We start from the raw sequence: 27408 nt of genomic DNA on the forward strand, positions 1-27408 counted from the left end.
GAGCGCCCCCTCTTCCACATACTAGGTAGGGTCCCGAAAGTATGTTGAAAATAGACTTCCTTCTAGTTTGATGAAATATATTATAAAATGCCTAGTCATGATTTTTCTAGCTACTGCCATTCTTAGTCCAAGGAGGGGAAGAACCTTCACAGGTTTCCTGGCTGGAGTGGAAGGTAACTACTGTCTCAACCTGCCAGCCACTGGGCCAAGGGAACTCCATCCAGGTATCTCTTCTTCCCCTGGGTGGGCCATCCCTCCCCAGACCTTTCTATAGGGGCCAGTGCTGATGAGCAAATGGTCCCCAAACCTGAAACTTAGTTGGCAAGACAGAAAAGTACCTGAAGAAAAGATGGGGAAACAACTGTTTTCTCCACAACTGCAGCAAAATGCAGTCCTTGATTGTAGGTTGGGCTTCATCCTTGCCTGTCAGTGGTGTCAAATAATGCAAACATCACCATGTAAAAGCTTGAAGTTATCTTTTACATGTGTGAAAAGGCATAATGCCTCGTGTAAAAGGCCACATGAAAGTGTTAACTCAAAATGGCTGAAGGTACAAGCTGTATGCAAATTGAAAGAATTTAAGTCAAAGATAATCACTTTTTTTTACTTTTATTTCACTATTTTGCTTTTCTTTTCCTTTCCTTCTTTCTACTGTCTACTTCAGTTAGTTTGCATTTTACATAATCAATCAGTTACAGTATTAGTTATGACTAGTAATTTGGGGAGACAGTCTTCTTCACAAAATGGAGACTAGTGCCCTGGATCATTTGAAGATCCAAAACAGAGATGAAAGAAAAATAAATCAGGGAAGTATTAGAGAATCATAGAATCTTTTCTCCTAGGGAAAAAAATATCGATAGACTAGGGCCTCGATGTGTTAATTAACTTGATTGTGGTAATTGTTTCATGAAGTGAACATATATCATTGCATTGCATTTTACAATTTAAATTTATATAATTTTATTTGCCAATTACACTTTAATAAAGCTGAAAAAATAAGAAAAAGAAGTGGTCACTTCAGCAGCATATATACTAAAATTGGAACAATACAAAGAACATTACCATGGCCACTGGGCAAGGATGACACACAAATTTGTAAAATGTTTCATAATTTTTAAATAATTCATGGGATGCAATATAAAGCATGGTGACTACAGTTAATAATACTGTATTGTATATCTGAATGTTGGTAAGAGAGTAGATCTTAAAAGTTTTCATCATAAGAAAAAAAATTGTAACTATGTGTGGTGATGCATGTTAACTAGCCTTATTGTGATGATCACTTCTCAGTATATACAAATATCAAATCATTATGTCGCACACCTGAAACTAATGTTATATATCAATTATATTTCAATAAAAATAATTAATAAATTACTATAAAAGAATATGGCCTCATAAAGTTAAAATCCAGAACATAAAACTGACCTTAAAAGATCAGCCTCCACCCTTGTAATCAAAACGGTAACCCACTCCCACTTCTGCTTTCCTCACACTGCTCATTCCTACGCACATCATACACAGTAAGTGGGGACCCACTCCTTATGAGAAATGAGGGCCCTGCCTCAGGTTAGGAACATGAGTCCTAATGAACTGGGCTCTGGCCCGAACTCTGCTACCACACCTGTGAGGTCTTGAGCTGTTCTAAATGTCAGTTTCCTCAGCCAGCTAGTGAAGGTACTAGGTCTCAACTCAGAGTGGTGAGAATTATTTTGCACAATGCGTTAAAGACCTCAGCCTAGTACCTGGCATGTTAATTACCAGTTCTCATTAAACAGAGGCCATTAGACATACTTACATAAATTACTTCTGATAAGGAAGCAAATTTGAGAGGCACACCAATGACGTTTATTCAAAATTATTTGCGAGGTTGACAGGAAAGAAGGATTGGTGCAGATGTGTAGGTGGCTCTTTAAATATCTTTCTTTACATTTTCGAGAATTACTTCATTAAAATACTTTCTATTCTTCTTATTCCTATAAAAGGCAACAAAGCAGATCAAACTCTCAACTAAGACACCAGAAGCAGCTGGAGTATGCTGCAAGTCTTCTAGGGGGTAGCAGAACCAACCACCCACTTCCATTGCTCAGCATCTAGACACCCTTTTACAGCACCATCACTTAGCATAGTATACTGGAACTCAAAAAACAGAGTACTATCTGTAGCTGTGATGTGGAAACAAAATGCTACTCGGGCCCTTTTTCAAAGAGGGGAGCTGTGTATGCCTCTTCGTGTTCTTCCGTCTTAGAGCTCTTTCTTTCCTCCACTTTCTGGCAGGACCTTATCTCCATCTGTAGGCATTCTCTTTCATTTCTTTCTTTTCTGCTCTCAGGTCCCTGAAAGACAAAGATCAGAAAAGTGTAGTCATGTGCCAATGGCTGACAATATTCCACATTTCTCTTAATTATCAGAAATGAATAAAGCCCTGATCATTTAGCAGACTTCCACATCTTAGTTTCTTGTAATAAATTAGCATTCACCTAGGGTGTTACTAAAGGTTTTAGTCATAAATAAAAGGAAAAGATGGTTTGGGCATCAGTGGGTGGTCTGTGAAGGAAACTCAACCTGAACATGGCTGTGACTCTGCCTCTCACATGTGGAGGGATGTGATTTCACTAAATGATAAAATTAATAGTCTCCTGATGCTTTTTGAAAAGGAATGTGGCAAGTCAATTATGCATGCAATAGTCTAAACTCCTTGTGTCCACTCCTTTAAATTACAGTAATAGTAGGGTTTGGGTTAATTTTAACATGAGGACTGTGTGAAGAATGAAATGGCAAAATAACATCCAAACACATTAACAGTCCCCAACAGGTTACCCCAATAGGTTACACATTCACTGATTTATTGGACAGATACTGTTGTTCTAGGATCGAGAAACACAGTACTAACTACAGAGACCCAACATGCTAGATTTTACACCTATGTGGAGGGAGACAGACAATCAATCAATAGGCCTAAGAAGAAACAAGAGAATAACAGATAATTGGAAGTGCAATGATAACAATTAACAGGTGATAGGATAAGAAGCTACTGGGTGGGTGGGTGGGTGGGGAGTGTACTTCTTCAGATTCCATGGTCAAGGAGTGCCTTTCAAAGGAATTACTGACAAAAAAAAAAGGGGGGGGTATTGATCAATGCGGCAATGATATCTATTTATACTTCTGTTTTTAAAGTAAAGAAATGAAATTATTAAATTCCCCCTCCTCTATTTGACCTGGAAACCCTGGGGAACCTCTGAGTGCCTGTCAAATGAACATACACAGTGGTGAGTGGCAGTTAGATAAGAAAAGTCATGAGTTAAGCCATACAGGGTGAGTTATAGAGATGTCAAGTTATTGCAGCGGTGTCAGTAACTCTACAATGTAAAATCATTTTTATACAGTGCCAGCTTGTTTTATTTCTATCTATAATGGTCCATTAGTCAAAGTCAGAAAGCAAAACAAATGATGAAGCAGAGAGACAAGTTAAGAAGAAATTAAAAACTGCAGTAGCTCTATAAATGTGCCTCTGGATTATTTTCATTAGACCCAGCATTTGTATTAGATTCATCAGTCTGATCAAAATTTATATTTCGCAGTCATGAAAGTCTCTGATACTTAAAAGGACAACATAGAAAAGAGAAAATATAGTGATGATTTCCAATTTGGCTTTTCCCTTATTGAAAGTAAAGACTATCTAAGAAATCCTCACAAATAACGGCCTGATATATTTTACCTATTTCAAGGACTTAGAAGCAAAATGTGAAAATTATGAAAATAAGTCAATTGAGTTATTCAATATCAAAATGAAAGAATTTAATATTGTTGGTCATGATCGGTTCACAAAAGCTCTTTATGATGATAAAAGATATAAAATTTAAATCTAGATATTAGTATGCATTTGGCCCCAAATCAAAGACAATAAATATCATTTTAAAATTCACTGACAAATCACACTTTTCAATATAGTTAGCTTTAGAAAAGTGTGTTGATTGTTAAATAGGAAAAAGTTTTAAAATATCTGCATATGTTCTAAATTTTTAATGTTGCATTAAGATAAACTTTATAATATACTCTTTAAAAACTGATATAAAGTAAAATATTTAATTTAAAATTATTTACCATATATACTTATTACATAATATGAAAAAAATTTAAATAATTTTATAAATCCTAAGTAGGTTTCCAGTTATTATATATACCTGTGAAAAGAGTTCTTCAGTAAAAAATATTGAAAGTGATGCCTTGGTTATCTTGGCACTCACAAGGAAGAACGTGGAAAATAAATGGAACAAATATATGTTATATTTTAGGAATAATGTGATAAATGCCTATTGAAATAAGAAAATTAATTTTACATTTACCCACCTTTAGGTCTTATAATAATATTAGCAAATGGTTTCATATAAGCAGTTACGTAAGTTGTCTTATTATGTGAAATTTGTTCTGAGGCTATCAGAATAAACAAAGAACTATTCAGATTAAATTTCTTTCAAAATATATTTATACCCTACCTTGTTCCAGAAAGAATTTAAGGCAGGTAAGTCTCCTGAATTAATATAATTAATGACTTTAACATGTAGTTTTAAAACGGGAATTCTTTCTTTTTTTTAAAGATTTTATTTATATATTTTTTTCTCCCTTTCCCTTTCTCTCTCCCCTCTGGTAACCACTAGTCCATTGTCCAGGTCCATGAGTCTCTGTTTAAAATGGGATTTCTTATCACTTCTTGGCCTTTTGGCTAAGATCGGGTATAAAATGGGAATTCCTTCATTTCTGCTTTATTCCTGTCAAAAGTTCATCCTCTGAATCTAATCATGAAGAAATATCAGATGAACCCAAACTGAGCTTCGTTCTAAAAAATAACTGGCCTGTACTCTTCAGATGCTTCAGATACTGATGTCATGAACATGAAAGACAAGGAAAGATTGAAGAACTGCTTCAGGGTAAGAGATTAGAGGGTATGGCTTGGTTGCAACACATTATCTGGAATCTCCCTATAAAGAATATTATCAGGACAACATGAAAAATACTAATAAGGTCAATAGATTAGATATAAAAGCATTACATCAGTGTTAATTTCCTGAGTTTAATTATTGTACTTTATAAGAGAATGTTTGTTTAGTAGGATGTTCTTGTGCCATTGTTTGGGGATAAGGAGGAGAGACAGGGTTAGGTAAATATAACATTAACATTTGGAGAGAATCTAGATGAAGGGAGTATTCTTTGTACTATCCTTGTAACACTGCTCTGAGTTTGAAACCACATTTTTTTTAAAAACAGTATAAAGAATTTGACTTAAAAGGCAAGGGAAGTAAAAGCAAAAATAAATTAATGAGACTATAACAAACTAATAAAAAGCTTCTGCGCAACAAAAGGAAACATCAACAACACAAAGAGACAACCAAATGAATGGGAGAAGATACTTACGGACGTCTATGATAAGGCACTAATATCCAAAATATATAAAGAACTCATATAACTCAACAACAGCAATGACAACAACAACGACAACAACGATAGACAAACAATCCGATTAAAAATGGGCAGTGGACCTAAGTAGACACTTCTCCCAAGAAAACATACAAAACATACCAACAGACATATGAAAACATGCACAACTTTATTAGCTATTAGGGAAATGCAAATTAAAACCACAATGAGATACCATCTCACACATGTTAGAATAGCTATCATCAACAGGACAAGTAATAACAAATGTTGGAGAGGTTGTGGGTAAAAAGGAACCCTCATACACTGCTGGTGGGACTGTAAATTGGTACAGCCACTATGGGAAATAGTAAGGAGAGTCTCAAAAAACTAAGAATAGAATTACCATATAACCCAGCAATCTCTCTTCAGGGTATCTATCTAAAAATTTTAGAAACATTTGTTTGTAAAGACACTGTCATTCCTTGCTGGTAGCATTATTCATGGTGGCCAAGACAAGGAAACAACTAAAGTGTTCTTTAAAAGATGACCAGATAAGAAGATATGGTACATATATACAATGAAATAGTACTCAGACATAAGAAAAGATGAAATACTGCCATTTGCGACAATATGGATGGATCTCGAGAATGTCTTGCTAAGCAAAATAAGACAGAAAAAATCGAGAACCATACAACTTCACTCATAAGTCAGATATAAAACTAAAAGCAACAAACAAACAAAAACTCTAGTCACAGACAACAGTTTAGTGATTCCTAGAGGGAAAGTGGAGAGGCGGGAAGTAGATAAGGGTAAAGGGGGGTCAACTATATGGTGACAAAAGAAGACCTGACTTTGGGTGGTAAACACATGATGCAATACACACATGACATATTATTGAATTGTACACTTGAAACTGATGTAATTGTATTAACCAATGTCACCCCAATAAATTTAACTTAAAAAAAAAAGACATAACAGGAACTCTTGATGAGGTTTAGATATAGTAAATGACAGCTGTTTACTATTCTTCCTTCCATATTCCTCTTATGATCAGGTGAAGAGAACAGCCTACTGATAAGGGAGCATAGATACACAGGGTCACTCTGACAAAAGTGAGGCAAAGATGCACAGTGACAGTCCCAACAGCCAACACTGCTAGGAGATTTGAAAAACTACCCCCAAATTAACTGATCTCTAGTTTATTACTTTATATATCGACATCATCAGTGGAGCTTCTACTCTTCCCCTGTTTTTATGCTTGTCTCTCCCTTGTGTTTTAAAAAACCCCCAAGGCCACTGTGAATGCCTGGACCACTCCTACTCCTGGCAACTTCCTAGATAGTCTCTCTGTATGTTTTTTAAAGTACAGGGGAACATGAGACCATCATAGACTCTTTGCCACTGGATTAAATATGAAAGCACAAGAACAGTAGGGGCAGTTCTTCTCATCACCAAATAGTGAAAGAAGGAGAAGAAGGAGTCACAATTATTTATAATAATGGTAATGAAAGCAGTCTCAAATAGCAAGAGGACCTTGATAACAAAAACATTCCACTAATGGTCCTCCAGGAATTCTTTCTACACCAGATGTCTTCCATAAAAAAAGAAATAATAAAACATTATGTATTTGTGGGCTATCTAAAACTGAGTGTCATTTTTCAAAGTTCTCATCACCAAGTTGTAAATAAATAAGTTAGATTTATTCTCCTCAAACCTGATGAGGAAGAACACTTTGGGTTTTCTTTTCTAATGTGGCTTAAATATTCAATAATGGTTACATACCAAAGAGACAGAGCGTTTGGTTCTAAAGCAAAGTTGCTGTTCAAAGGACTCTGAAAATGTCTGAATCTGGGGATGGGATCTTCTTTTTGACTTCAGTGGCTCCTTAAATGACCCATCCTCTGAGCATTTTTTGTAATCCCGCATGTGGTCACAACATCGAAATCCCTGGTCCTCATGAGAATGCCTTCTAGGATGGCTGTCAGATGTTACGACCCTGGGAAGCATAGGAAACTGGAAATACAAATTAAAAAATTTTACAATATAAAGAGGCTGTACAATATTAGCACAGAGACAGAATATTCATAAATTACTAACTAAATAAATCTTAAGTTGAACTGAAATCAGTAGAACCTTTCTCCTACCATGGAGCAGTAGAGTCAATTGGTTAAAATTAAGTAGAATATCCCAAGACTAGTTTTGTCATTCCTTCACCATTAAGGCAGTATTATGAAGCATTCCAAGTCTTAAATCGATATATATATGTAAATTACAAAATGATCCAAAAAATTTTAATGAAGCCATAAATGTTTAAGAAGTAAAATGAAGGTGAATATTTATATGATTTCTGTATGAAGAAGAAATTTCTGAGCAGAAGAGTAATAAAAGAAATCATAAGAGGAAAATTAATTTAATAACATAACAATAAAGCTAATACGCATCAAAAACAACTTCAAATTAAATAATAAACAAAAAAAACAAAAAAGTATTTGCTACATGTTACTAATTTTAATAAGTATCCTAAAAATATATAAGTATATCTTACATACATACAGGAAAACACAGTGGTCACATCAGTGTTAAAATCGCATTGGAAAATGATCAAAGGAGAAATAGTTCAGAGAAATCAAACTTCCTGAAAGAACAGTGACACTTGTTCTCTCAATTTCTCTCATTCCTCACCCCAGTCCAACCTAGCTTTTGCATCCACAGCTACTTTTGGTCAGGATGTGTGTCTTGACATGGCCAACCTCTTTGTGCATTTTGTTCTTTAATCATTCAGTAGCGTCCAACCCAGTTGCCCCGAGGGCCCTCTGGATACAGTCTTCCTTGCCTCTACCACTTGGCTTCCCTTGGATCTTTCTGCCTGTGACCTCACCCACCACCTTAACCTTACTAAAGGCTAATCATCCTTCAGTCACCACAGAAACTGCATTTCCGCAGAAGGCCTTTCCTACCACCCTGATTGGTTCAGGTCCCTGTTAGATGCTCTCCTGGGACCTCATACTTCTTCTTTACGATACTCATCACAACAGTAATTAATGATCTGGGTAATTTTGTTACACCTCTCTCTTCTCCATTAGACTGCATATGGTCCATGACATCAATGGCTATGTTCCATTCTCTGCTAGCATACCAGTACTATGCAGCACTTTGCCTTCTTCATAGCATGAGTCCATTAAATATATATTGGATGAATAAGTATATAAAGAATGAAAGAAAAAGAAATACTAAGTGGTAAAAAATTGTTTATGCTAATTAGTAATCAAAGATTACATAAAATGAGTTAACATACAATTTTGTCTTTCGGGACAGAAAAAAAGATATTTCTTAATGATAACAACACTGGCAAGAATGCAGGGAGACGGGCACTGTCATTCCTTGCTGGTAAGCCTACAAGTATATATGGCCTTCCTAAAAAGCTGTTGGCAATCCATGTCAAGAGGCTTCAAATCTTCCCCTCCTTGGATCCATCCACTGCATGTTTGGATGGGCTGAATTGTGTCTTCCTCTTACCCCAATTCATGTGTTGAAGCCCTATGTGATTAGCTCAGAATGTGACTGTATTTGGAGATAGAATAAAGATGACATTAAAATGAGGCCATTAGTGGATCCTAATCCAGTCAGATTGTTGTCCCAATAAAAGAGGAAATTTGGACATCCAGAGAACCAAGGATATGCCCACACAGAGGAAAGACCATGTGAGGACACAATGAGAAAATGGCTGTCTATAAGGCAAAGAGACAGGCCCCAGAAGAAACCAAACATGCCAACTCCTTGATCTTAGACTTCCAACCTCCAGAACTGTGAGAAAATAAATTTCTGTTGTTTCAGCCACCCAGTCAGTGGTGTTTTGTTATGACAGCCCAAGCAAATTAATACACAGTCTCAAAATTACTCCCAAACAATAATTGGAAATATGGTTAAAAATTTGTAAAGCTGCTAAGATACATGAGGTAAATCTATATGTATAAGTCCTTTTACTATAAGTCAGACATGGTACTTGTTACTGTAAATAAGTTGGAGAACAAAACAGGCACAGTCTTGGAGCTTATGTTTGCATAGGAGAGAGACAAAAACAAATAGGGTATGTGCCTACATCCTTGGCCAAATGTTATAAAGTGCCAAGGTGCAATGAGAGTGACAATTAAGCTACAATCTGAAGGATGAGCAGGGTTAATTGGAGAACATGGAACACCTTTCTGCCTCAGGATAAGCGCCATATGTGCGTAGGTCCTGCCACAGAAGGAGCTTGCTGCAGTGAAAAGAATAGAAGCTTGGTGGAGCTGGAGAGCAAGGGAACCTGAAGGAGAGAGAAGGGCTGGAATGAAAGGGCGCCAAGGCATTCAAAGTGGGGTGACACTGTCAGATGGGCAGTCTTAAAACATACCAAACTGCATCAAAAGTTTTCTCTGTGATGTGGAATCGTTTGCTTCCTTCTCCTTTTTAGTATTTTTCACGTTTTCTACAGTGATAGTGTATTACATTATCGGGGGGAAAAAACACTTTAAAAATTTGAGACTGAGACTCGGAAAGACAAATACTGGATGATTCCTCTTATATGAGGTTTCTATAACAGTCAAATTCATAGAAGCAAGAAATAGAATGATGGTTGCCAGGGGGTAAGAGGGGAGGGATGGAAAGTTGCTAATCTGTGAATATAAAATTTCAGTTACACAAGATGAGTTAGTTCCAGAAACCTGCTTTACAATATTGTAACTGTAGATAACAATACTTCATTGTATACATAAAAATCTGCTAAGAGGGTAGATCCCATGTTAACTGTTCTTACCACAGAAAAAATTTTTAAAATAAAATTTTGAAATTTGAGACTAGGAATGAAATGTTGATGTTCGTACAAATGTCCGCTTCTGCTGAGGGGCCTTAATGAATGGCATGAGTTTCAATCACAGTTTAAATAAAGTATACACTTAGTATCTCCTTATATAAGATGGGATTTCTAGTTTGTTTTGATTTGAGACTGTGAGAAACAAGTTTAAAAGAGCACTCAAATTGGTTACAGAAAGAAGCTCCCACCTTTGAAAATGCTTACTATGCAAGCTCTACTTTTGGAATTTTATATGCCTTTCTAATGCAATTTACCTCAGAAAGAATTAATGCCCTAAGTAGCCTATTTTTACGAAGCATGTACATGTCGCCTCCACAGCCATAGACTAACCTTACTGGTCCATCTCCCACACTGTAAGGTAGGCTTTGTCACTTAGGATGGGATCTACCCACACTCTGAGCTCACCAGCAAGTGGGCTGGGTGGGAAGGCAGCTACAGAGCCTAGAGCAGGCACTGACTCTCAGGGCGATAACTACCCAGTGCCCTGACTCTCATTACAGAAGAGTGCTCTAAACAGCAGAGCTGTTTCCACAGTGGTCTCAGAAAATCATTGCTGTCAAATAAAAATCCTATGCACTCTGTGACCCCAAGTTCTCATTTTAAAAGAAATTGGTTATGTAATATCTTCATGTCAGAGCTTAACCCCTTGTTGTTCTTTATCCTGGCTTTTATTGCAATCACCCTTCAATTGTACCCCTTCTACTCTCTAAGTAAACACAAGCACCTGAGCCACCCACTAGCAGCAAGATGGGAAACAAAGAGGGAAAAGATCAGAGTGTCAGAATAATAAGACCCATGTTGAGTCTTAGTGCACAGTGTGTACAAGGCACTCTGGGGACTGCATCCTTGATCTCCAGCCTCAGAACAAATCCTACAAGGGTGCCATTCTTCCCCCTTCTACAGCTGAGAAAAATGAATCTTAATTTGGCTAAGTGACTTGCCTAAGATTTATGCAACTAGTGACTTTTCTGGAGAGATAAAGGGCCATGCCTAAGCATGAGACATCTCTTCATTGAATTAATAATTCTAAACTTTGATCTTAAACAGCAGCAAAAACTTCCCTCTATTTCTATATGAAACTGCCTGTGACTTTTAACAAAGTACCAGAATTCTACCACAAAAGTAACAATAATAGTTTGTAGGACTTTAGGAATTGTTCTAAAAGAATTTTATGTGAGGAATAATTTGTAACATAGTCTAATGATATCAACAGAGCCAAGAGAGCTGTAAATTATTTGACTAGCTACATATGGAAACAGCAAAAGGGGCGGGGGGGGGGGGAGGGGGAACATTCACCTTTACTACTGGTAAAATGGTAGTTCTTCTCAAAACAGTAAAGATAAGCTTAACATCATCCACCGGATATCCTTTAGGGAAACTAAAGGATATTTAAACTAATCAGTTAAATAATTTTTTAAAAGGAGGAAATAAATGGGTCCTGCTCTATCATGCACAGTAAATCTAAGTGAAACTGTCATCAAGACTCATAAGCCATAACTAGCTAAACAAAAGAAAGTTATAAGAAAAACTCCTTGGAGCTTATGCTCTTTGTCTCAAACACTTGGAACCTTTCCTAAGGGACAATTCAAGGACTTGTCTTACTACTCTAGAAACTGAAGTAGCCAAACTAAGCTCATCAAAACCACATGCCACTGATATCAAAACCCCAAATGCCATTAAATTCAATCTTGTGTAGTTATAGTTTTTCCACTAGTTCCCCACTATCTAGTGATCATCATTCTTGGTATAAACTTGGTAAGACATCTTAGTCAACTCAGGCCATCATGACAAAATACCACAGACTAGGGGTGCTTAAACAACAGGAACTTATTTCTCACAGTTCTAGAGGACTGGGAATTCCAACATCAAAGCAATGGCCAGTTCGCAGTGATAGCCCTCAGTTCGCAGTGAGAGCCCTCTTCCTGGCTCGCAGAAGGCTGCATTCTCTTTGTGTGCTCATTTGGCCTTTTTTTGATGCACGTGTGTGGAGAGAAAGTATGTACCACCCTAAGGTCTACCAGGGATAAAAATAAAGATTAAAAATATCTTCTACTGCTTTAAATTGAGACTATGAAGAGAATATAACATGGGGTGGGTGGGGGAGGGGAAGGTGATTTTATTTTTAAATTAAAAAAAATACCTGTGTACAGGTAAGTAGAGGTGTACTTGGTATCCTTTATCCTCTCAAATGATGTTATGTGGGCATTGTGCCTACCTCAGAGCACAGAAGAAGCACTCAGAAAGTCTATTTGGAGTTAATGAAGCTATAGGTCAGTGATCTCAATTTCTCCTCAAAGAGGTCTTTCATTTACTTTGATCCTCACTTCCACTAGGCCCAAACTGTGTGGAACAATGTTAACAGAACCACGTTAAGCTGAAGAAGAAGATGACTAGAAATCTGAATAGATCAAAGATCTATTCAAATACTAGATCAAAATATTAAAAATCCACTTTCAATAAGCAGAATAAGTAAGTGATGTGGAAACTGCTTTACTTCAAGTCTGTATTCATGTGATGATGGAGGGGGAAGGCAGATCAGTTCAGCAACAAAAGAGCCTTCATACTACTTTATTTTTCACCAAGGACAATCAAGATGATAAAGTTAGATATTTTTAATTCCTTTTAAATCAGCAATCACAGATTATAATGAGTCTGGTAAAAAAAAAAAAAGTAGTGTTATTTGAGAAGGACTAATCTTTACATTGTCATATCTTGTGCTTTCCAACAAATTTGTATTTTCTGCTAGACTGGAAGTTCCACAAGTATGGAGACCATGTATGTTTTCTTGTACCCTATAATCCCATTGTGCCTTATGTAATGTCTGGCACGTAGTTGATGTTAAATAAATATATTCAATGAATTAATGCTCCATGACAATGGTTTTGCAAGAATCATAAGCTGAAAAGCCATATTAGATTCAAATAGGAAAAAAGGAGAAGCCTCTTCTCTTCCTATGCATGTAATACTGACAGATATAGTTATTAACAGGTTACGAGAGGGAAGAACCTTAGATTGGACCAGTGAGGAGAGAAGAAAAAAGATACAACTTTTCTTTTAAGTTAGTTTCATTGACTTCAAAGCAAAACGCAAAAATTAAAAGCTTAATTGTTCTAAAGTACGAAATTTGAATACATCTTAGAGTTAGGAAAAATTAAGTATCCAGTTGCAGATTCATTTCACAAACACATAGCATTATGTGACTAGAGATGAAGAACCAGACACCCTATTTTCCAAGACTGTGCCCACATTGCCCTGGGTCCCCCGGTCTGCGGCCTGCACTTGTGTGCTCTGTCTACTCTGTTCAGTCAGGTTGTTGTTTTTATTCCATACTTTGTCTCCTTAAGTAAACACATGCTTTTCTGCATGTTAGTCTAATAATTATGGAATTCAGAGTATCCAAGTTAATTCAGGCAAATGTCTGAAGCCAGCCTGAGCAGGGTAAGATATGTGTACACTATTTAGAAATGTTACACATAACAAATTCTTCTATTCCCCAATAGTTTTTAATTTATTTAAGAAACTATATTTTATGTTGTGTATCTTCCTTTGTTTTCATGTTTACTGTGGCTCCAAAGGGCTGTTGTGATAAATAGTAAATCACAATGTATCTTTTCATTTCTCCCTGGTTCTCACTATCTGGAAGCTATAAACTTATCATAGCTTGGTTCACACATTATGAACACCTCACTCAGTGTGGAACATGAGAGATTAAAATGAGAGTGTGATAAGCAGGTGTTTGTTTTATAACAGAATCATAAAGCTAAAGCAAAAAAAAAAAAAAAAAACTTCTTGGAGATCATCCAGCCCAACCTCTCTTCTTTTTCACTTAAAGAACCTGAAGCTTAAAGAGGTGTTAAAACTTGCCCTTTGCCTTGAGTGTGCATTTGGTAAGAGATATGTTTACAAATGTTTGTGTCTCGAAGAGGCCTCATTGCCTCACTTTTCTGATCACTGGGAGTAAAAGAGGATGCTTTCTACACTTTAACATACTTCACAGGCATTATGCATCTGGGAACACTGGAGCTAAAAATAAAATAATATTACCCTAAAACTTACTCGGTTTTGGGGCTGGCAGAAGCAGAGGGCTGGATAAGGATTCTCTGGTAGCTAGAAATCTAAGTGACTTGTGAAAAACCATGGAGCAGAGAATCTACATGTCTACTGTGGGGTCTTCTAGCACTGAAGTTGAACAGAGAGAACCCTGCTTGTTACTGCTGCAGAGTCCATACCTCATTGGGCCCACCCATTCCCATCTGAGGAGTTTCCTGTTCATGTCTTATTCCTCAAACCCGAGCTTCTCTGCCTAGCCATGGGAAAAGAGTGTGAAGGTGGAAGAATTTTGGCTCCCTCTCCAATCAGGAAACCAAATGAGAACTAAAAAAATATATATCAAAAATATCAAAAGTAGCGATTTATTATATGAACTCCCCGGTTTCTTAGAGGTCACCAAATAGTGAAACTATTTCAGTATTTTAAAGACAATTGGAAATCACACAGTGTTCTACGCTGACGCTACAAGGACTAACTATAATATCAAGTTTCTTTCCTTTGACTTGAATTATAGTATCACTCAGTAGGATTATCTCAGGTGTATCAGGAGCCCTGAATAGCAGTTAAAGAAATCTCAGGTTACTAAAAATAAAGAAATTCTTACTTGGTAGAAGAAAATCAGGTCCCTTGGAGGACAAGACAAAATTATAAAAGGGATTTTTGTGGATATGAAAAAAGATTTGGAAGTATCGATTTTCAACCAAGAAAACTTTATACCAAAGGACCCTTCAAAAATTATCTAAGAGAAACCCCCTCCCCTAGTCCAGCTCTCCCCTGGTTCTGTGACAATAACTCACTGGGCTGGGCAGGGAGGTTTTCCTGCAACTGGCATCTTGTGATCCATGGAAGTCCCGGAGTCTTCTCTCATTCTCCTCTATCCAGCTGTGACCCCAGAAGCTGCTCATCCATTTGGCAAATGATACATCATCATCATCATCATCATCTTTATGCTCCATGTTAAGGTGATTCAAAATATCCAAAGCCTGTCCCTAAATGCGGCGGAGAGAGGTATCATCCAACAGGGCTAACTTCGTGAAACCCAGAATCTCTTCTTCCCAAAGACAAAATGAAACTGGTATTTTCAAATGAGATCCTTAAAGAAGAAAGATTTACTAAACAACCCCTTCACCATCAGGCAGCCTCGGGTAATGTCTATTTATAAATTGTGCAGCCCGCATTCCCCTCCCCTCTCCCTGTCTTTTTAAATTGAAAGGCTTTTTAATCCTTCCACTGCCTGGGCCTTTATGCCTTGTCGCCTAAGGATGGGAAGCACAGTCCACTGCCTGATTTTCCCTGTGCCTTGCTGCTGATAGCATGTGATGGCATCTCCAGCTGTCAATGATAATGGAGTATGACCCTTATAATATGTCTGTAAACTCCAGGCCGGCTCTGAAATGGGGCCACTTGCAAGGGACAAACTGACTGTAGCCTGCAAGATGACCAGCTATTGATATGTCATATCTAGAGCTAGATACTATCTGATCAAATAAAATTGATATTGATATAAAATCCAGCTCCTGGGGCAAAGGGAACAGTTATTTAATTGATATGTTATTTGTATGTGGACAAATATAAATAATTTATGTGCACAGATAAATTGTACAAACCTTAAGTGCATAATCTGATGAATTTTTACATACACATACCCTTGTTAAACCACTACCATGCAAGCGAAAACACAGAACGTTTCCAGCACCCTAGCGGGGTCCCTCTTTCCCCTTTCCAATTCATCCTCCTTCCAAAAGGTTACCACTTCTGACTTCTGTCAGCATAGATAGATTTTACCTGCTTTTGAACTTTCTTTCAATAGAATTATAAATGTATTATTTCGTGCCATTCGACATTGTGAGATTTAGCCATGCTTTTGCAGTAACAATAGTCCATGCTGTGTAATAGCGCATTGTAAGAATATTCTACTTTAAAAAAAAAAAAATCTGATAGTGATGGTCGTTTGGGCTGTCATTCGGGTCATTTACAGTTGGGGCTATTATAAATAAAGCTTCAATATTATGGTACCTTTTAGTGGGCATTTTTTTCAAGGTAAGGAGAATATTATATAGATTGAGCCCCTACTTTGTGCAGGGTATGGAGTCAAGTATTTTACATATGTTATTTTCATTATAATAACCCGGTGACTGGGTGATTTGGATCACACTCTATAGATGAGGAAATTGAGATTCAAATAGATTATCATTTGCCCAAGGGGAAATTACTACGAAGCAGCACAGCCAAGTTTGAAGCAAGCAGTAAAAAAAAAAAAAAAAAAAAAAAAAAAATCTAGGCTCTTTTCACCACCCTTCCAGTATTTCAAAGAGATTTTTGGAAAACCTTGTCTTTTTAAACAGAGATATTCTTAGCCATTTTCCATATGAAAATTCTTCCTTAAGCTGAAAAAAATATGGGCTTAAGCATTGTAACCAATGCTCCTAGAGTTACTTCAATGTATAAATTACTAAGGGAAAGTAACCAGAGCATAAAATGGCTTGTAACATTTTTCTTTACTGTTTTAAATGCATTCTTGTTACTTTGTGATATTTTTCTCAGAGAATGAAGAAAGCCTGCTTCTCACTGACCCAGATGAGAAAGGAAAAGTTATAACTATGTCATCACTGTGACAACATAAAAGATTGTTTCTGTTATTATAGAAACAACTAAGACAACTTCTCTCGAGGAGGCAAGACCAGGTCTGTCCACAAAACTTGACTATGGATAAACTTCTTTTCTAGTCTTCCTAAGACAGGAGTGTCTTTTTCTTTTTCTTTTTCTTTTTTTCAATTTCCGAAACAAAACAAATCTTATCTATAAATATGACTATATGCTGAGTCCTGTAAATGCTAGCAATTTCCCAAACTAGCAGTGACCATTAGTGTCAGAAGTAGGACTTGTAAAACTTAACTCACTGAAAAATGAGCAAAGTAATGCTTGGGAAAAGGAAGGATGAAGAGGACACAATGATGACCCTTCAGTGCCCAAAGACAACATAGTGATTCACAGTATGAAATAGCAGCTCAGATGATGTCTGTTGTGAGAAATAAAAGTTACCTATGGAATTTGAAAATGATAGATCCAAACCCAAGAGTATTGGTTCACTGGATCCATTGGCTGCTTTTGGCCATGGCAGCTAAAGAGAAGGAATTAAAAAGTGCATCCATGATGTCCATGGATTTTATTCTCTTCTCCAGGTGGGAGGAGAAAGGGTCCAAACATTCCCCAAAAAGGTTTTCGGAGAGCCAAAATGTTGCATCTTTGTATCATTTACTCCTCCAAGTGCGAGGAGAAAATATTAAGTCAGTTTCAAAGCTGGAGAAAACTTTAGATAAACCAGAAAAAAAGGAGAGGAGAGAAATAACGCTGTATCCACTGGTGCAGCAGTCCCTTACATTCTAGTTGAGGTCTCAGTTAATCCTGAAAGTACTGAATTTGCTGCTCTGTGTTTGAGTAAACTCGCAAAAGAAAAAAAAAGACTTCTTAAATGGCTTTTCTTTTGTGGCTACTGTTTTGGATATATGATAATAACTGATTTAAAATAATATATGCTTATAATTTCATAAATGCTGGAGGGGTTATCCCAATCAGGGATAGCTGCCCCATAAAAGGTGTTAGTCCAATATGACTTCTTTGCTTTTTGCTGCTGGTAGATGGGTTAAAATTTAAACTCTGAATATCTGAGTACCGAAATCTTCATGACTAATTATTTTTTGCTATGAGTTTTGCCTGTTGGAGCCTATGGGAAAAGGCAGACAACATAAAAGGAGAGATAATCTCCACAGGAAAATACACTTCTTGAGTTTTAAAAAACAGTTTTTAGTTTGCTAATAAGTTGGTATAATCAGATGTCTGACCCTTAAAGGCTGATGATTTTCCACCACAGGTACATATTTTCGAGTGGGTCAATTTGGACTCTAAAACTGACAAAATAAAAACAGCTTAGAAGGGCTTGGAGCCCCACTGTCTGGCCCTGTAGTCTCAGCCTGGCTGTTGCTAAAGAAGAAAAGTCTCGGGCCTTTTTTGAATTCTGAATTCAGAGATCCTAATTGCCTGGAACTAGCGATGGGCTGAAACCTGATAATGTCTGTGATGCACTATTCCAGCTTCTGAAAGTAGACAGAGGCTCAATGAATAGAACTCAGGCTCTGGGACTACTGCAGATTTAAGACATCCCTCTCTGGGGCCATAAACTGTAAAAACATCTTGGATGCTGGCTGGACCAAATGGGACACTTGCCCATGGGGAAAGACTTGTTCTCTGATGGGACCATCTGAAACCAAGCTGCTAGTGCCTCCATGTAATGCAAGGACTAATGGTATCTGAGACAATTGATTACAAGAAACCTAACTTGTGGTCCCTTTTTAAAGCTACAGGTTGGGACCTCTACACACACTCTTGGCAGACGGGACTCTCGATATCTTCTCAGGGATGTCTCATTGCTATTAACTTTCCAGATTATCTGAAATTTGGAACAATGGATTGATATCCTGATTGTTACTTCACTCACCTTTCTGCTTAGTTAGGTAGTTAGCTGTCCCCAAATAGGATTGATCTTTTCTAGGCTGCTTACTAAATAAATAATCAGGACAAAAGGAATAAGGGTTATGTAAACACATTCTGAAAACTTTTGAAAATTTAAGATTGTGTCCTAACCAATTCCTGAACATGATGAGTCTTTCTAGTTCTTCAATGTGGCATTGGATCTCTAATGAGCCTGCAGGTAAATGACACTTTTTGTGTTATCACGACTCATTGCTGAAGGAACTGAGTATGTCCTGTATGACTCTGTTGGGAAAAAACTCTTGGAAGCTTAAGACAGGTATCCTCCAGACCTAAACTATTTGTCTTTTCACTTTGCCAGTTTTGCTTTGTATCCTTTCACTGTAGTAAATTAAATCTTAACTGTGAGTACAACTATGTGCTGAGCCCTGTGAGTCCTTTCAGACAGTCACCAAACCTGGGGGTGGTCTTCAGAACCCCCAATACTCTTTAAATACTTGGCCAAAAAATTTCCAAAGCAACAAGATATGAATTTACCCCCAAAGAAAAAGAATTTGTTCTATAGTATATAAAATTAGCTTATCTCCATTTTTCCCCTCTAAATAAGCCCACTTCTTTAAAAGTCTGAGAGAAAGGTGCCTCCCCACTTTGCCTGGACTCGGATTCTAATAACAAACCTGGGGAAGTGGAGCAGTGGCAGGGGAAGAGCTGCTCTCCCAGCCTGACTCAGAAGCCCAGGAGGAAGCCATGCTCCACTCTGGAAGGCCAGCTGCAGGCTTCCCCTGAGGGCCTGGACACCTGCCTTGAGGAAATGCTGCCAGGGGCACAGGACCTGAGGGAGATGCCCTTTTGACCCTGCTCAAATTCTCTGCCTTGCCAAGCCCACAGGGTATCCCCAAAGGGTCAAGTGATGGGGACAGCTGCAGTTTTCTAGAGTTTGACTTTGTGTTTTCTTATCATTCTTAATGTTAAAGGAATTACCTTCTCTTAGATGATAGGAAGCTTGAGGTGTGTGTGTGTGTTCTCATAAAGCAATCAGACATCATGGCTGCCCAGGTAATCTGTGAAAATTATCCTTGGGCTATGTAAAAATGAAGTGGCTTTTCAATGCCATTTTTTCACATTCTCTGACCCACAAGACTGCAGTAATGAAAAGATAGTTTTCTCTTTATTTCATTCTTTCAATAATTTTTTTAAATTTCATTCTCAATAGCTCCTATTGTTATAGTAGTTTTTTAGTTTCTTTTTTCTTAACAGTTAAAGGGAAGAATTAGTCTTTATGCTGCTTTCAAGCTTGCCTGAGCCAGTCCCATTCTAGAAGAGAAATGCTATGTACAGAAGAACTAAGCTGCTACTTCTTTGTATGTATACAGTCATAATACATCATTGTTTTTAGACAGTTTTTATTTGCCAGAAAGTAGTGCTAAAATATTTGAAAGTGTACTGTGTTCTATTGAATATCCTGATTATCAGAAATGTTCTTTTGTAGGCAAAATGTCATAATGTAATCATTCATTTCCATGAATGTTATCAAGTTACACTGTGAAATTTGCCACTCTTTTGAGATGATCATCAAAGACACAGGTTGTTTGTTATTGAACCAAGTGTCCTAAAGAGGGTACATCATCATTTTTTATTCCACATCATCTTATATTATAAAAATTATTTTTTATATAGACATTGTCAATGTAAAATAATATAGCATGTTAATAAAGGTGTGTTTTCAGAGGTTTTCCTACAATAAAATTGGTTACATAAATATCCAGTTACTTCGTCATTCAGTATCATTAAGCTCTGTAGGATTTTGGCTAATGGTAGGCTTCATAGTAGTCAAAGTTGGTAGATATTAGGTTTTTATGAGACAATACATCATCTCTTCCATAGGCCTTTTAAACACAGCATTGATTGTCATCTGCCAGAGATGAGAGATCATCTTTGCAGCTTTGCCTCTAGGAGTGTTATTAATTGTATGGCCCCTCATGGACTTTTTGATCCCTGAGCACCTATTATTTTAAAACAGATTGAACATACTATTTGCTGAAATTTACCACTATGCAAAAACTTTATCAATCCAGCTCATAAGTGTGTTATACTTCACAAAAGACTTCTTCCCAGTTATTAAATGCAATTTCACAGAATTTAAGGGTAATGTCTCAGCACTTTCTTTTAACTTGAGTCTCACTTCTAATAGGGGCAAATTTTTGCAATGTACAATAAAAAAAAAGATCACAAAACATTTAAAGGAAATGTGGCAAAATAATGACATTTAGGAAAAATCAGAAAAATTAAAGTTCAAGTCTATAAACAATGGCAAGTTTTCAGATTATTAGAAGTGCCAAGTGAAAAAGTCCAATGAAGAGGATAAATACTGTATGATTCTCTTTATATAACATTGCTTACCTACCACAATCATAGAGATGAAGAATAGATTAGTGGTTGCCATAGGTTAGGAATGGGAGGTGGGGTTGGGGCTATAAAAGTTAAGTATGAGAGTGCTTTGCGGTGATGAAACAGTTCTGCATATTGATTGCAGTGGTAGTTACACAAAGCTGTACATGTGCTAAAACTATGCAGAACTACAACATACACACTCAAAGGAATGCATGTGTATATAGGTGGTGAAATCTGAGTAAGTCCTATCGATAGTATAAATTTGATGTCAATTTCCTAGTTTTGATAGTGCCCTATAGTTATGCAAGTTGTTAATATTGAGAGGTGTGATGGAGGGTACATGGGACTTCCATGTACATTTATTTGTAATTTCCTATAAATCCATAAATATTTCATACAAAAGTAAAAGAAAAATGACCCATACCAAAAAAAGAAAGAAAGAAAGAAAGAAAGAAAGAAAGAAAGAAAGAAAGAAAGAAGAAAGAAAAAAAGAAAGAAAGAAAGAAAGAAACTCCGCTAAGTAATAGCTGCAGGATTAAAATGCTATTAAGCTAGAGGTATTCTGGGAAGATAATAATGAAGACAGCTTTGGTTTTCAATCTCTCTGAATCTCCACATAAAAACCCATAGAGCAACTGTAGAGGAAAACACCCATGGACGACTTTACAGCAAATATAGGTGAGATGTCCCCATCCCCAAGTGGAGGGTGGGAGGTCAAACCATTGTTGGAGTCTAGGCTATTTTCCACTGTTTAGAAAAAATGACAAAAGGTAAAGATAGGGAAGCACAGCCTAGAGGATCTCAGATTTAGTGCTATATACTACCATAATAATGCTAAAATCAGGTCTACATAACCGAGGCTAATAGGAATGAATTAGAAAATGATGCCCATAGTGGGTAAGTACTTTGCTGTAGACCCATCACTTAGTGATAACCAGCATGGTCATACAAACCAAAAAGAAGCACTTTTCTCCAGGCATAGCCTGACATGAGGTTGTGATGAATGAAGTGAAAGCTGGACCTCAGCCCCACTTTTTCCAGCATCCCGAGCAGGGGACAATTACTATAACTTATATGTAATATCTTTTTCATTTATACATTTGCAAATGACGCACATTCTTGTGGGTGGCAATGAACTAAGTTGATGATAAAAAGATCTTATAATTCTGTGTGGGTGAGCAGAAAGGTAGCAAATGAGCACATCAAAGTATGCACATGAGCTATCAGTCACAGCTAAAGAGAGGAAACTAGGGTTACTGTAGATTGTTCCCAGATTAATGCAGAGGCTCCTTCTGACAGAAAAAAGAGCAGTCACTTAATTGAAGCATAAAGTGACATTTCTCCTGAGAAGCAAAGCAGTACCACCCACTCAATTGATGCTTTGATGGAAGTTGAATAAGGCAGAAATCATCAAGAGAAAGACTGGAGAATAATCAAAAGCATGAGGGCTCAGAGGGAACAGGGACTTCTATATATCATAAGTGGGACAAAGGACAAACCAAGCAGGTCCCCATGGGAGCAGCCGCTGTGGTGGAGGTAGTACCAGTGAGCACGGCATGCTTCGGACTGGGAACTAATGTCTATAATGATGGTTGTGATGGAAGCAGAATATTTCTGGTGATGGCAGCAGTAGGAGCGACTGAGTTGGTTTCCTGGCTGACACCAGTGGTGTTGGACAGCAATGGTGGTACCAGACCATTAACATTAACAACAGTAGTGGAGATGAAGCAGCAGTCATGAACTTGTTTGACAAACACTTCATTGACTTTTTATTCAGCACTGAATCCCATGTTTTGGGTATCATGTTGGGTAAATAAATAAGTTAGCCAACACCTATTATATGCCCAGTCTTGTAACAGATGCAGGAGTACAAAGATGACTAGAACACAGTCCCTACCCTTCAGGGACTCAGAATTGAATATTGGTAGCACACATGAGAACAAACAATTATAGCAATGAGGTCACTGTGGGGAAGAAATAAGAACTGTATGGCCCAAGGCAAAAAGAGAAAATATAGTCCTTAGCTGTGACAGATACAGCATTAGAGGAGGCACTGTATTAGGCACTGTATAAAATACAAGATAAATCATAGATCCTGATCTGGGATGCTTATTGTTCAGTATAATTCTATAAAACAAGTTAGAAAAATATGTTTTAAGAAAGTCCCAGAAAAAGTATTTTTAAAGGACAGAGAGTGACTGGTAAGTTTTAAGATTTTTAGTTGGCAAACTGGAGACCAGAGAGATAATGGTGTAAGTTCTCATCAGAAAGGTGACAAACTTAAGACCCAAGAGTCAATGCTTCAGTTCACATCCAAAGGCAGGAAAAGGTCAATGTCCCAGAACTCAAGGCAATCAGGCAGTTGAAGTTCCTTCCCTGTTATTCGAGAAAGGGTCAGCCTTTTTGTTCTATTCGGCCCTTCAACTGATTACAGCCACTCATATTAGGGAGGACAATCTCTTTTACTCATTCAAAAACACCTATCTTCACAGACACATCCAGAATAATGTTTAACCCAATTATCTGAGCACCTCATGGGCCAGTCCAGTTGACACAAGATTAACCATTACACTATCTTTTGGTCTCTTGGAGTACAAGATGAACAAAGTTTCCGTCCTCATGAAGTTTATGTCCCATTGAAGGGTCACATAAATAATGTCAAACACTACTAACTGCATAGAATGTGAACCAAGGAGACAAAGCATATGAGTAGGTGGGGGTGAGCAGAGACATTAAACCTTACCAGAATTGGAGAGGTCTAAAAGTCTGAACTTGAGAATGAAATTGGAATTATGCTTTTGGGAAGTGTAATCTAGTATCAAGGAGCAGAATGACACATTAGAAGAGAGGTACTAGAGGATGAGAAGCTAATACAGCATTCAGTAAAAATGAAGGAAATGGGGAAAAGAAAAGAAGGGGAGAAACTATTATTTATTGAACACCTGTTATGTGTCAGACACACTTTGAAGTGTTTTCACATATCTGAACTGGAAAGTGGCAGGGGGCATGAAAAGGAAAAAAAATATTTAAAAGATATTACAAAGAATCAATGAAATTTCACAGCTGATTTTGTGTTTACATATGTGTATATTGGTATATCCACTTGTGCTTGGGTAGGTAGGGTTGGAAAAGAGAAAGGTCCAAAAAGGTCTAATGTTTCAATTACGGGCAACCAGTAAGGTAACAGTGGTATTATGGGGGTGGAGGGGAGGTTATACAAAGAATGAAAAGGGAAGATGAATTACATTTTTTAAAATGAAGCATCTATGCAAAGATGCTCAGTTAAGTAGTAGGAAATTATAGGGCTAGAGGTGAAAGAGATGTCATTCCAGGAGATGTGTAATGGAGATTATATTCAGAGAAATGGTACTGAAGCAATAAGATGTAGCTTAGTTACTAATGGAGAGACTGCAGACAAAGAGGACAAATTCTTAAGGATTCTTATACTTGCGGAAGATCTAGAGCTGTGCTGTCCACTATGGTACCCATTAGCCACATGAAACTACTTAAATCAATTTAAATTAAAATGAAAAATTTAGTTAGTCACACTAGCTATCATTAGCCATATGTGACTAGTGGCTATCATATTGGAAAACATAGAAAACATTTCCAACATCACGGAATGTTCTGTTGGGCAGCATTTATCTGGACATTGGTCAGATAGTAGAACCAGGAAAATGTAGTCTCCTGAAAGCTAAGGAAAATGTTTCAAGGAGTGAATGACCAATCGTATCATGCTTCAATAAAGGCATATGAAGGGTAAAAACAAACAAACGATGAATTTAGTGACCTTTAAAGAAATTTCAGATTAGTAATAAAGTTAGAAACTAGGTTATAAGAGATTTTCAATGAGATAGGTGGTAAATAAGTAGAGCTAAAAGGTGTAAACAATTCTTTCCAGTAAGTTTCAGTGAAGAAAAACAGAGAATGGGAAACTAAGAGATGGAAAAGAATTGAACTGTGTATGTATATGCTTAATAAAAGCATGTTGGTGGACTCACTGGAAGACTTAGACACCAATCATTAAGCTACGCATCAACTTTAACAATCAGAAAGGATTTCATGTAGCAATGACAACTGAGGGGAAAGAATCATACAATTTTAAAGCTATGAGGAGCCATAGAAAGCATCTAATTCACTGGTCACATTACATAGAAAGCAGAGGTGTCCATAGTCACATAGCTCAGTAGTATTAAACTCTAGCACAAGAACTCAAGTCTGCATGTATCATTAGACATGATACCTCATTCACCTGCCTCCTAAGATACAGACCAGAGAGGAGACGAAGAAAGCTTTTTTTATTGAGTTCCATTAATCTAGCAAAAAAAAAAAAAAAAGAGAAAGAGGAAAAAAAGAAAATGCCTATGTTCACATATACAAAATTTTAATTTTTTAGAAAGGAGAGTTTTCTCACCTCTTTAAAATTTAGAAAAACAGAACTAAGCATGGAGTGTCTACTATTTTATAACAAACATTACACTGAGAAGACTTTATTATCTACCTAAATCTTTAATATAACCCGAGAAGTGTGTGTTTTCGCCATTTCACAACTTAGAAATTTATGCATCAGGTTAGGATGGCCACAAAGCTAGCGACATTCTTACTCAGTTCTGCACTATAATTAATTAGAAAATGATGAAGAAAATGGGAGAAAAGAAATGAATAGGCTGGGTGATGAAAATGAGATGTTTAACAAAGTATAAAAGTAACAAGGATGATTCATTTACTGATGTCAATCTTAAAAATAAAACCCTAAAATCAAATCCTTTAGATATTAATTTAAAAAATGTTTCAAGAAGCTCTTAACATTGATTGCCTTTGGAAAGGGGAAGTGGGTAGCTGGGAACAGGGGTTGGAGAAAGACTTCACAGAACACTTTAGAATTTTTAGGTTGTAACCAAAACTGTATCTATTCTAATAAATACGTTTTTTAAAATCTTTACATGTTTACTTCTCACAAGTTTGTAAGTATTAGCATTCTATAATCCTCAATGAGGCTGCAGAAAAATGGAAATCTCAGGAAAATCCTAATTCTGTTTTGACATGGCAAGAGAGAAATTAGGTCAAGGGGCATTTATAGACTTGCTTTGCGGGGTTGGAAATCAGAAAGGGAGAGAAGTCGGTGCCGACAATTACTATTTGATCAACTCAGTTTACTGCTATCATTTTTAGCTCATTTTTTCAGTCTGTTGCTAATGAATCCTGTTGCCTGAAAGCAATTTATTAATAAGAACCTATATGAAGCAAGAGAAAGGCGATGATACTGAAACTTGCCATCTAAACCAGACCATTCTAATTTAATCATTTATTTTGGTGCCACGTAATACATTACCTTTCAATCTTTATGTAGTGCTACTGTCATGTTGAAAATTCTCCGCCGTACCCAAAAGGAAAACAATCACTTGTAAATTTTTAACATGAAAGTCTGCAGCCCAGTGTACCTGAAATGGGAGCCATAGTTCTGAATTCTGATCGGCTACTAATACATGTCTTCTTAAAAATACTATGAATTCTAAACAATTCCTGGCAAACTTTTGTATTTTAAAAAGGTCTGGTGTAGAGCATAGGGAAAAGACTTGACCAAGCTATTAGATATGTGAAAGCTACGAATTGAAATTTCTATTGGGGAATGAGATAGGAGGACTGAGACACAAGCCTGGTAGTGGGTGGATCAGCGAGCGGACTGGGGAGGAGGAGGGTGCTGGAGGGAGCGGTGTGGGCTGGGGTGCTAGGCGGAATCCAGTAAAAGATACGAATAAGTAAAGGATAGGCGGGAACTCCAGGTCTTCGAGTTTCTCCCCACTCATTTCCAGAACTTGGTAGCAACACAAAGACGTCACTGTTTTCGTAATTGGCGCAGACGGGTAGACGCAGGGACCCCACTAAGTCGTTTCCACTGAGCAGACCTAGATTTGCGGGTCTGACTTCTGCCATCTGCTGTTGCCCCAATAAGCCTCAAATTCCTCCAAACTAAAATCTGACCGTGGTAGAGGTAAGTGATACACGGACTATCTTCAGTTTTGAGCTCTTTTCTCTCACATCTTTAAAAGCCCTTACAATCGTCTGGTTTCCAGAACACGTGGACAAAACAACCAAGATAACCGCCAGGGGACCCCAAGAAGCGCCGACGTGGCGGTAACTAGAAAACGAGGAGTCTAAATTCCACCAATAAACTGAGTAGCTCGGCCTCCGCTCCGCCACCACTCCTGCCAGCC

At 37.3% G+C, this 27408-nt stretch overlaps 1 protein-coding gene and 1 non-coding gene across 2 annotated transcripts; one reads left to right on the top strand and one right to left on the bottom strand.

Annotated features, from left to right (window-relative positions):
* The first annotated feature begins 1008 nt into the window (after positions 1–1008).
* LOC118602316 lies at positions 1009–1115 on the top strand. The gene has a single exon (XR_004950664.1). It is a non-coding gene; the product is annotated as a U6 spliceosomal RNA (small nuclear RNA).
* Positions 1116–1259: 144 nt separating this feature from the next.
* On the bottom strand, positions 1260–27348 carry LNP1 (leukemia NUP98 fusion partner 1). Its single transcript, XM_036218685.1, has 4 exons — positions 26526–27348; positions 15112–15303; positions 7198–7428; positions 1260–2336 (listed from the first exon to the last, which is right to left on the bottom strand). The coding sequence occupies exons 2-4, from the start codon at positions 15268–15270 to the stop codon at positions 2187–2189; spliced, it is 540 nt and encodes a 179-aa protein (XP_036074578.1). The 5' UTR covers positions 15271–15303; positions 26526–27348; the 3' UTR covers positions 1260–2186.
* Positions 27349–27408: the final 60 nt, after the last annotated feature.

Source organism: Rousettus aegyptiacus, unplaced genomic scaffold, assembly GCF_014176215.1.
Source record: "Rousettus aegyptiacus isolate mRouAeg1 unplaced genomic scaffold, mRouAeg1.p scaffold_m13_p_4, whole genome shotgun sequence".
In the NCBI taxonomy this organism is placed as follows: Eukaryota; Metazoa; Chordata; class Mammalia; order Chiroptera; family Pteropodidae; genus Rousettus; species Rousettus aegyptiacus.

Bases quoted from the DNA above. Each gene is read 5' to 3' on its own strand.
- LNP1 (XM_036218685.1), bottom strand. From the start codon at position 15,270: ATGGAGCATAAAGATGATGATGATGATGATGATGTATCATTTGCCAAA. The intron at 7,429-15,111 runs GTGAGTTATTGT...TTGTATTTCCAG, and splicing joins AAACCTCCCTGCCCAGCCCA to TTTCCTATGCTTCCCAGGGT. The intron at 2,337-7,197 runs GTATGTAACCAT...TTTGTCTTTCAG, and splicing joins CCAAACGCTCTGTCTCTTTG to GGACCTGAGAGCAGAAAAGA.